Here is an 11,051-nt window from a genome sequence, read left to right on the forward strand (position 1 = left end):
CCTTCAAGTGATGAGATGCCAATGCTATGCACCAGAACCTATTACCGTAGAATAATACAAATTAAAACATCCCTTTGATCACCAAAACCAATCTCTGGAGAAACACAGTGTGCTCCCTGAGGAAACTCTCCCTTCCATCCCGACAAGACGCACACATGCACACCTGCACACCCCTGACACCTCACTCAAACCCTCGCCTTCGTCTTCCTCTCCTTCTTCTTCTTCGGCACCCATCCTCCGCCATTCGGAATCCCCTCCGTCAGTCCACCGCTCCCCTGCGTACCTTGCGTAGCTTGTTTGCCACCAAGCTCGGCAGCTCCCTCACCATCGCTCGTCAAATCAATCACCTGCGAACCAGCCGGTACCTCAAACACATCCTTCTCGACAGCCACCTTATTCTTCCTCGACGCATTCTTCTTGCCTCCGCCCCAGACCACCGCGTTAGTGCGGCTATCGATCTGCGAAAGGGACGCCGCACGCTCAGACAAGTCAAGCTTCTCCATCTTGACAATCTTCGGAACTGCACTGCTCTGCGATGACGAAAAGATCCGCCGTTGCACGTTGTTGTTGTTGTTATTCGGAGAACCACCGACAACCGTCTCCTCTAGGCGACGCGCGCTCGTATTCTTCCTGGTCGAAGCGCTCAAGTTCTTCAGCATCTCATTCTTTCGCATCTTGGCCGACTTTTCGCGCGCTAGCTCGGCCTGCTCGCCATCAAAGAAGCTAGCCTCGGAGCCGGGCAGCCGAATCGTCTCCTTGGCGCGCAAGACACGGCCGGGTGCTTCGGGAGAACTCTTTGGCGTTTGAGGCGCAGGTACAGCCGCAGAACGTTGACCTGCAGAGGACGAGGGGAGAACCGGTTGACTGGATGAGACCAACTTGGAAAGGGGCCGCACCTTGCCGTCGTTCTTCTCCTTCGGGCCGCTCTGCTCGGTCGCCGCGTCGCCTTCGAGAGCAACCGCCGAGTCAGGAATGGCATCCTCTTGAGAATCATACGACTCGACGCCGACAAAGTTCGGATCCACCTGGCCTCGTCCACTAGCCACGCTGCCGGCCACCGACAAATTGCCTAAAGCATCAAGAGAAGTCGTATTCTGCGACGGGTATTCGGTAACGGGCACCCTGAGAGAACTGGTGTTTTCCCCGCTCATCTGCGGTAGTTGGTTGCTAGGCGGGAGTTCCCTGGCCCTGGCCCTGGCTGGAGACGACCCGGGCAAGCCCACGCTTTCGACCGGGTCGGAAAACGGAACCTGTAGGTCGAGAGACATTGGCTCCGTAGCATCGCCCATGACCTCGTTGCTGTCCGCGACATCCCCGCCCTGACTCTCGATGGAATCTTGCAAATAGCCCACGCCGTCCTCATCTGGGACCTGTCCCGCAAAACCGCTTCCAAACACCGCTGCCGACGGAAGCGCTGGCTGGACTACACGGGGATCCATCATCTCCGCAAACGTCACATTTCGCTCGCCGTCATCTTCGCCTCCATCTCCTTGCTCATCCTCATCAGTGTCTGGAGCCTCGAATCCGTCGTAGACTCGTTCGCCCGTCTCTGGATCGTAGTCCTTCTCCGGCTTGTCGAGTGCACGATCTCGTTTGGCGAGGAATACTTTCAATGTGTTTGCATCGGCATCGTCAACCTTAGCGACAACAGCCGTAACGTTACTAACCTGGGGCTGCCACTGTGTCGCCTTGGAGAGAAGCCACTTCTTCCAAGTAATCACCATTCCCGGTGTGGCCGCTCCCGGGAGGAGAGGCGCAAGAGTCGACAAGTCATCGGGTAAAACTGGCAAATCGTCTCGACTCTCCGGAACATCTTCGGTCGCATCGGCTGTGGCATTGGCATTCTTGTCTTGCGGCGTAGTAGGCCTTGGTACGTCAGTAGCCTCCCCCATCACAGTGTCGCCCATCTGGGGAGGAACCAGGCTTCGGCTGTCCGTCACACCACCAGCTGCCGTATACGAGAGCTGAGTCTCGTCAACAACGTCGTACCCGCCGTCGTAGTAATGCGCTTGGTTTCGAAGCTTCTTCTTTCCCTTGCCGCCCCTCTTATTTTTCTTATTATTACCACCAAACCACACGTCGGGCCGTTGCTGAGGATCCCATCTCTGAACAAACGGGAAGGGAGGCTCGGACAACTCAACACCCTCGTGGCAGCACTCAACAGCGCGATAGTTGATCTTGCGCCTCCAAGCGTCGGGGTCCTCGTCCTCGGGAGGTTCCACTACCACCTTGTCTTGAAGATCCGCCTGCTCCTCTGTACGAGTCGTAGTCAAAGGTCGCACATTTTTTGCCAAGGCATCGCGGACCTTGTCCTCTTCCTCCCTCGTCTTCGGATTGCGAACTCCCAGTGCGCCAAACAAAAGACGTCGGCCAGCCCCAAGATCGAGTCGCAGCTTGCGCGTAGCAGCCGCCTCAGATTCCGCCGTTCCGTTGGTCTTCGCGGTCGCTAGAGTACCATCACAATCCGGTCCCCTCGCAGGGGTCTCTTCGATATCGCTCGCCTTTCTCTTCAGGGGATTGGCCGACGCGGGAGAGCTCTTCTCGGCACCGATGGATTCTAAGAGTGCCTGCTTCCGCCTAAGAAGCTCAGCTACTACTTCAGCCGATCCCGTATCAGCGGGGGCGGCAGTACCAGTGGCAGTAGCGGATCCCACAGCCCCCTCCTCCTTCTTCAGCCTTGCCAATCGACGCCTCAAATTTCTCTTCTGGGACCGAGTAAGGTGCACTTGACCAGCATTAGCATCGCGACCGGTTACTTCTGGCGTGACGGCCGCGAACGGCGTTGCAGCAAGAGGCACTTTCTTAACCACGGCCTCGGATTTCTTGGCTGGGGCCGCTTTAGTCTGAGCTTTTACTCCATGTTCGTGCTGAGCAACAGAGTCTCGTGGTCCCACTCCCTCCACCGAAACGGGCCCATCGCTAGAAGACTCCGACACGTCACTGGAATCACTAGAATCTGAGTCGCTGGAATCGTCAGAACTAGAATCAGAATCAGAGCTGTTACCAGGACCGTCGGAATTCACGCGGTCAGGAGCATCGCTGGCCGAATCGTCTGAGCCGGAGGAGTCTTCAGACGAGCTATCAGAATCAGAATCGTCGTCCGAGGAGCTGTTAGACAAAGCGATGTAGCCACTCTTGTCCGGCTTGTCCTCATTCACAGCGGGTGAGAGATGAGCCTCGCCGTCAGTGCTGTTCTCCTGTCGCTCAACGCCATCTTTTGAACGAGCGAGTGAGCTTAAGCTGACAGTAGAGTCGCCGGAATCCGAGCTAGATTCAGGGCAAGCCGTACCCACTGGGCCTTCGGGAGTAGGGGACTTTACTTCTGCTCCAACAGGGCAGGGCTCATTCGGCTCCGGTTCCGCGCTTTTGGAACTTCCAGGTTCCTTATCCGGGGTGGCATGAGCAGGGCTGGACGTATCCACCACATGACCAGCTTTAGGTTTCAAAGGCGTGTGTAGTCGGTTTTCTAGCTTTCGGCGCTTTGCGGGGTTCCGTGAATGATGAGGCTCCGGTGCCTTCGGCGAGAGAAATCTAACGGTGGATAACCGAGGGCTGCGATGCGGCGTTGTAGAATTCGTAGATCCCGACCTAGACACAACTGGTGATGAATCGAGGCCGCGACCTCGCTTCAGCGAGCCAGGTGAGTTGACGGAACCAGGTATGTGTGGCTGCGGCGTCGCGTTCGTAGATTCATCAACGACGGATTCCGAACCCGGCGCCTCAAGAAGTAGTTGGTCTTCGTCTTCGGTATCTTCCTCCGCCTCCAGGCTAGAAAAATCATCGGACTCTTCTTCGTCTTCGTCTTCAGCATAGTCGTCGTAATCACCATCTTCCTCCTCGTCATCGTACTCCTCATCGGAATCGTAGGTAATTCTCGCTCGCTTCCTTGGCGGTAGATCAATGGCCGGTCGGTTCACAGGCGCCTTAAGCCAGGGCCGTCCAAAAGCCACTCCGTCGACGAGGTGTCTGCCATCGACCGATATCTGGTGGCGACCGCTGATTCTGCGTCGTCGTAGGTCATCTTCGAGCAGTGGTCGAATCCTGTAAGGGGCCAAGGGAAAAGAATGAGCATATATTCTGCAAAGGGGGCAAAAAAGGAGTGGAAGGGGGGAGGGGCAAACACTCACAGTAGCTGATCATCCTCCTTCAGAATATCTCGCACAACCTGAAAATGCAAACACTCAAACCCATCCCCTTGTGTGTCCCTGTACTCGACAGCGTAGTCTTCTAATCCCCACTCGCCGCTCTCGAGCGGTACGACCTCGTTAACGGCGACTAGGAGCTTGGAGATGGTTAGGTCGGTGCTGGGCCCAACGGTCCACAGCAGCTTGACCTCGGGGATGCCGTGGCGGCGAACAGCCAGTCGGAGACGCATGGTTGGCTGGCTGAAGGAAGGGGAGTATGGACTCCCCTTCGCGCGGGATATTTAGCTTGGCAGGCCGGGTGTAGGGTCGGAGAGCTCTGGAGTTTTGAGAAGTAGGTCGAGGAATTGATCTGCGATAGGTGAGGGACGAAGCCCAGTGATCAAACGATGGGTGGTAACCAGTCGAAGCGGAATTGATCGAGATGGAATAGAAGTAGCTGGAACAGGCAGAATCAAGTTGATACGGAAGAAGAGGAGAATCAAGTCTGCAAAGATGAGGAACGTGGAAGGTTGCGGCGGAGTGTCGTAGTGTCGTGGTGTCGTGGTGGTGGTGGCGGAAGGCAAAGGCAGAAGGAAGCTCTATTTTTTGGCGTGGAAAAAGGAAGGGTCCATCCAAAAAGTCGCCAAAAGTCGTGTCTTTAGCGCGTCTCCCCCACAATTCGATGTTGGGAAGGGGCGACAGACAGGGATAAAGTGCTTTGAGAAGGCACCACCCCAACATCACAACATCATCACTTTTTTCAAGGAAAGAGAGAATTATGGAGTATAAAAGAAATATTGGAATTTTAAAAAACCATCTTCATAGCACTTCTCGACACAGCAAAAATATTATAACTCCCGCTCGCGCAGATCTAGAATAATCGAGTCCCCAGAACTCCCTCACGATCAGCAACCCAACCATCACTGCAACAAGAGCTGCCCGCTAAGGCAAGGTTGACAGAAGACCGGCGATTTCTGATCCTAGGATAAGTTACTCAACAATATCGCAGGTTATATAAAATATGTTTATTTAAATAAATCATCTGAGTCGAAAATCCCAGCCGGCCAGTATAGACAACGCCATCCATGTGCAAGAAAAAGAGACGGAAACTCTATGCATATACAGAATCTAAGAGAGTGATATTTTGATAGAGATCGAAACGGAGCAATAAAATGTAGATGTTTGAGAGGCAGGCGCATCTCCTTTAAAAGTCGAGCATGTGGCCCATCTTCTTGATCTGTAGAACGAAAAGGAGTCAGTAATCGAAATACGTCAGGACCCGCGCAATGGGAGGAGGAAAGAAACGGAAGAAGGGAGAAGGGAGAAGGGGAAATGTACGAGGACACCCACCTTCGTCTCAAGATACGCCTGGACCTCGGTGCTGCGAATCCCCTTCTGTCCCCTCCAAGACAACGGAACCATAGCCACCCTCTCCGTCACAACAACCTCCCTATTCGGCCCCTCCACAGCCCGAATCTTATCAGGGTTATTCGTCAGCAGCCGAATCTCCTTCTGGTCAAGATCCCTCAATATCGCCGTCGCCAGACCGTAGCTCCGCGCATCCGCGGGATGGCGAAGCAAGAGATTCGCCTCGACGGTGTCGGACCCGAGATCCTGGAGATTATATGCCTTCAGCTTCTCTCCGAGCCCGATGCCTCGACCCTCCTGGCGCAGGTAGATTATAATGCCGCCGCTTGTGTTGTCGGGATGGCCCATGAGCCGCGCCGCCTCGTCCAATTGCTCGCCGCAGTCGCATCGCGCCGACCACGCCGTCTCGCCGGTATAGCATTCCGAGTGGATGCGCACCAACGGCGTGCCGAAGCCTGTGCTACTGCCCGCGGACGCAGGGGGATCTCCTGCCGGGGTCGAAGATGAGGATGCCTCGTCGGTCTGGCGACTGCTCGTCCTTCCTGGATACAGCTTCCCGACATACGCGCCCCGAATCATCCGATCCATCTCGGTCTCACCAGGCCTCGGTGCATCGAGCGAGTGGCTTCGAATATGGGGGCCGAAAACGATGGCTAGGTGCTCTTTGTTGTCGACGTCATTGGTGTACAGATGCAGGAACATTTCCGACCCGGACACTGTGGGAATACGTGCGCGCACGATGCATTCGACATTCGGCAACGTCTCGAGGAGCCGAGGTCGTTTCGCGCCACAGCCGCCGCTGGGGATTGTGCTGTCGACGGGTACGCTCTTTAGCCGGGGCGCACCATCGGCAGCTGGCGTGCCGGGGGTCGCGGGAGGGGTGAAGGATGGGGAGAGAAGCGAGGGTGGAGGTGGGACTGAACCGGGTGTGGTAGTGGACGAAGGGGCAGGGGTATCTAGGGAAATTCGGTCGTAGGTAGGGATGGGAGAGAGGATCTGGTTCGGCTCATTAGAGTTGGAAATAACTTTGGTGGTGTCGTTGGCCTTGGAGTTGTCTGTTGTCGTCTCCTCGGTGGGCTTCGAGGGTGGCGAGTAGAAGGAGGGCAATTCCGCCGTTGAGTTGCTCTGGGGCCATTCCTTCGATGCGCCAGAGCTCTCGGTAGAGGACTGCGCCGGCATGGTGATGGATTGGGAGTGAGGTAACACGCGCGATGTTTCCTACTTGCCGGGGTATTTATTCACCAGGTCGTGTGTCGATTTGTCCGTGCTGTGTGTGCTCCGTCACAGAGATATTCGAGATCGGCACAGGGCGGTCGGCAGGGTGGGATGATGAAGGACAAATGTCAATTGTAAGGAATTGACCTCGAACTCTGTGAGAGTAAGAATGTGAGCGGCTGCGATTCTGATTCCGGCCTCGCAAAGAACATCGAGCCAAAAGTCAAGATTTCGGCACAAGTCTTTGAAGCAACGACTTTCGAAGGGTCGGAAAAGCCGAGCGAAAAGTCAATGTTAACCAAAAATGCTGCAATTCGATTGCCCCCGCAAAATCGTGGTCATTCACTTGTCAGTACATCGCATTAGTCAGGGTTCTAGATGATGACGGAACAACTGAGGAGGAGGAAGGAAACACCAGGAAAGACGAAGTTACCGACTTCGCAATCCGTCGAGCAGCGCTACTCCGCATGTATAAGTACAGCTACTTTGTCTCCCACAGCCGAAGGCGTGGTTGAGCGAGGGCCGAGACATGTGCCAGTTTCAACTGTGGTCTTTGTGGGAAACCGGCACGCGGGGCGTTACTTTCTGACCGAGGCAGTTGTGAGGGGCCGTCGGTGGAGTGAGACTCTGTGAGGGGTCGATTTAATCGTCCAAGAGTGGTCAATTGCAGCCTCCCGAGACCCCTCAATATTCTCGACCAGGGGAAATCTGTGGGGCGAGGAGAGCACGGTATAACACTTCCAATTGATGTGATCTTCGACTAGGCATACCATGATCTATCTATAGATTTTCTCACCATTGAAAAGGAACCATTGTTCTTGTTTCATTACTAGTGTGCGGATTAGAGCAAGAGACGATATTGGCAATAACGGCAAGAGTAACGGAGACGGTAACGGGACGGTAACGGCCAGGCCAGTCCGTAGTGTACAATCATCACTCAAATCCTGCAGAGATTTACCAATTCTTTGTCATCAGTTATTACTTAGCTCAGCATTTCCTCGGTATCACTAATCCTGATCCAAATCCCTGCTTCGTTCTGGACTAACATTCGCACAAGCATTCTCCATATCCTCGACTGGATTTTGCTCGGAACCCGTGAAGCATGAGATGATGCTGTCCGTGCCGGGGGTTGTTGCATCTTTAAATCCCTCCGTGAGATATTGGAATGGGCAGAATGTCGGGGCCTGGACCCTCGGAACGCACCACTTGCTCACCAGCCATAAATCCACTTCTTGCCAACTGTTGCCAGTGTCGCCAAGTGGCTCTCCGCCATGATTTAGCCTAGTAATCTTTCGACTCATAAAGCTTGTCCTCCTCGGCATCCAAATGTCGAAGGAGGATATACATGGCCGTACCAATCACAAAAACAGCTACAGCGACCCCCGTGTACATCCACAAAACGTCGGGATCGCCCGTGACGGGAACGAGGGACAGCGCAATGGCGCTCCCAACAGCCACTGTCAGCAGATAAAGACTCTGAACGAAACTTTTCAGCCCGGGAGGCGAGTGAGTATAGGCGTACTCGGGTCCCGTCGTGTTGATGAAGAGCGACGCGAGGCCGAAGAAGACGTAGAGCGGGGTCTGCACCGCAATGTGGACGTCATTTGGCAGAATCTTGCCATCTTGCTTAGCCGCCGGACACGCCAGTGGTTTATCGTAGCACGGCCCTGCGTTGTATATGAGGTGCTGGACGATGGCGGCGTACGCGACACCAAGGCCGATGGAGGCAAAGCCGATGGTGATACGCTTAATAGGGCGGAGAATGATGCCATGGCGCCGCAAGACGGGAAAGATAACCCGGTCAATGATGGGCAGAAACAACAGAATAGTAACAGTCTCAAGACTCCGCATAAAGTCGTTGGGGACATCACCGCGTTTCATCTGGCCAGCCTGGGAGACGAGGTTCGATGACAGTTGCGAAAAGCAGATCCAGATGACGGGGTAAAAGGCGAACAGCTTGCAAGCGTTGAGCGTCTGCTTGACCTCGTCGACGAATTTGTCGTCCCAGGGGACGGAGGTGGTGATGCCTTGCGCGGCGCGCCGGGAGGGTTTGGGGGCATCGAGGGAGCGGTTGGCAATCATGATGCCGACGGCTTTGAAGCAGCTGACGATGACGGAGCCGCGGGGCGGTTCGATCACGTAGTATCTGCGGCCCCATACAAATACAGCGACGGCCACTATCGAGAGGATTAGCTAGGTGTACCGAGGTATTTGGAAGGGTATGCGAGAGTCGGGAAAAAAGAAAAAAGAAATGATAACGAAAAGAGAAACCTCACCGCAGAAGACGAGGAACGTCATGAGAAACGGCTGCCAGAACCCATAATCTCGTTCCATAAAAGGCGTAGCAAGACTAGAAAGCGACCCGATCTCGATACATCCATAGTAAAGAATGTATATGCGATTATACGTGATGGCCGGATCTACAATGACACGTTCGCCCGTCTTGGAATCAGTTCGCGTGACCAGAGGCCGATGCTTATACTGATCCCCGATCATAGGTGCCACATTGGACTTGATGCCTCCAGTACCCAAGCCGATGATGGTCAGGGAAACGGCAAAGGCAGCAAGTTTCCCCTGATTTCCCAGAGACTCGGCTAGGGCCGTTGACCAGAGAATGAGGAGGCCGACGCTGTAGATGCCAGAGAAGACAAGGATGGTTTTATATCTTCCTAGGTACTGATCTGCGACGACGGCTCCAAAGATGGCGGTCACTATAGATTTATATGAGCGATCACTCGCTCATAGACAGACATACACACACAGAAGCAGAGTGGGGAAGAGATAGACTGAATGGGTTTTCCCTACCATATGAAAAGAAGATGAAAAACGTTGACAGTGCAGTGGCCGTCTTCCTCGGCTGGTCCAAGCCATGGTGGGTGGAAACATAGTTCTGAAACAGGGCGGAAGCGCCGTAGTACGTGAAGCGCTCGCAGAGCTCCACGACGGCAACAACGTAGGCCACTTTGGGGATGGAGTCGCTGACTCGCCTCAGCGTGCGCTTCTCGGATTCTGTGGGCTCGCGTCCTTCCGGGTTAGAAGACAGCGAACCTGCGGCGAGCTCCTCATCCTGGAGCTCCAGCCTTCTGGAGATGGCAGGTTGTTTGTGAGAGTCAGGTTCAGTAGCCACATGGGTCAAATAGGGTTCTTACTTTTTGTCATTATCAGCCCCGAACGGCACGGTCATATTACTGATTGAGATGGAGTCGGTGAGCCGCCTCGGAATACTCGTGTATGTTGAGAGCGGACAATAAACACGATAGATACGGCCGATAAACCGCCGGTGTATAAATAACCAAAGGCATCACTTTACCGAATGCTGCAAATCCCGCCATTGTGGTTATGATGCTCTATTTGGTGGTAACACCTCGGAGATGAATGGACCTGGTTTCGCGATGCAGGTCTGGACGTTCGCTCTCGGTGAAGGCCTCGACTCCCTGGCTGCTGATGGCACTCGAGTGTCTCCAGCGCCACAAACTACTCCATACTCTAATACGGGCGTGTCAATGATATTCCTGAGAGGAGTCTTTTTGTGTGGAAGCCCAATTTTAGTGGAAAGGCTGCTTGGGACAGGAAGCGGAAAAAAGATATCCATTCCTTCGTATTGAGCCACATCCCTCTGACGCCTATTCTCATTCCCTATCTGACTACGGAGGAGCCAGTGTAACTAGAGCATGCCCTGTTCGGACCAAAATAGCCGCTGTTTCGGAGGTGAGTGGTCGTCATGTGTCCTTCCCAGTGATTCCAAGATCCAACACGTCGCAATCTCAGCGCGGAAACTCGCCATTTTGATGACGGTCATTCAGGATAGGCTCAAGCTAGTTCAGCGTAGCGCTTTGTGCCCTCCGCAGCTTCAGCGACATTGGGACTATTAATTATCTAGAAGTTCTGTTTCGAGCTACATACCTCGGTACCGAGCGTGGAATGACTCCTCGACTCGTTTGTGGGGGGGACCTGGAGCTTCGTCTCTATTAATTACACTGCAGCATTCGCCATGGACGTTTCTGTGTTTCGGCGCCGTGTCCCGGACTCTCGGCCGAGTGTCCGCCACCCACTCCGCTGCCAAGAGCCAGGAGCCCAGAGCGGGTCTCTGCTCGGTCCTCCATCAGGCATTCCGTGGCCCCGCCGTCAGTCCTCTCATCGGATTGAAGAGTGTTGATCTGGGGTAGACGTAGGGAAGATGCAATCTTCCTGGGGCGCATGCTACCACCACACGCGAATTGTTGGATCACCATACATGCCCTGGAAATGATGGTATCGAATTAGAAGAAAAAGAAGAGCAAGAAGAAGGAGAAGGCCATTCCAATCCTATGGTTCCACTCCCAGGGCAAAGCGGGACGCAGGTAT

At 54.3% G+C, this 11,051-nt stretch overlaps 3 protein-coding genes across 3 annotated transcripts; all 3 read right to left on the reverse strand.

Moving 5' to 3' along the window:
- Window positions 1-185: 185 nt before the first annotated feature.
- On the reverse strand, window positions 186-4,375 carry SAPIO_CDS2567 (uncharacterized protein; the record flags this gene model as incomplete). Its single annotated transcript, XM_016785551.1, has 2 exons — window positions 186-4,041; window positions 4,128-4,375. The coding sequence occupies 2 exons, from the start codon at window positions 4,373-4,375 to the stop codon at window positions 186-188; spliced, it is 4,104 nt and encodes a 1,367-aa protein (XP_016644927.1).
- A 953-nt stretch (window positions 4,376-5,328) lies between these two features.
- SAPIO_CDS2568 (GTP cyclohydrolase II) lies at window positions 5,329-6,671 on the reverse strand (the record flags this gene model as incomplete). Its single annotated transcript, XM_016785552.1, has 2 exons — window positions 5,329-5,361; window positions 5,475-6,671. 2 exons carry the CDS (start codon window positions 6,669-6,671, stop codon window positions 5,329-5,331), a joined length of 1,230 nt encoding a protein of 409 aa, XP_016644928.1.
- Window positions 6,672-7,988: 1,317 nt separating this feature from the next.
- SAPIO_CDS2569 (MFS peptide transporter) lies at window positions 7,989-9,891 on the reverse strand (the record flags this gene model as incomplete). The annotated part of the gene is made up of 4 exons (XM_016785553.1): window positions 7,989-8,884; window positions 8,984-9,418; window positions 9,513-9,790; window positions 9,857-9,891. 4 exons carry the CDS (start codon window positions 9,889-9,891, stop codon window positions 7,989-7,991), a joined length of 1,644 nt encoding a protein of 547 aa, XP_016644929.1.
- Window positions 9,892-11,051: the final 1,160 nt, after the last annotated feature.

This window comes from Scedosporium apiospermum (assembly GCF_000732125.1).
Source record: "Scedosporium apiospermum strain IHEM 14462 chromosome Unknown SEQ_SAPIO_0086, whole genome shotgun sequence".
In the NCBI taxonomy this organism is placed as follows: Eukaryota; Fungi; Ascomycota; class Sordariomycetes; order Microascales; family Microascaceae; genus Scedosporium; species Scedosporium apiospermum.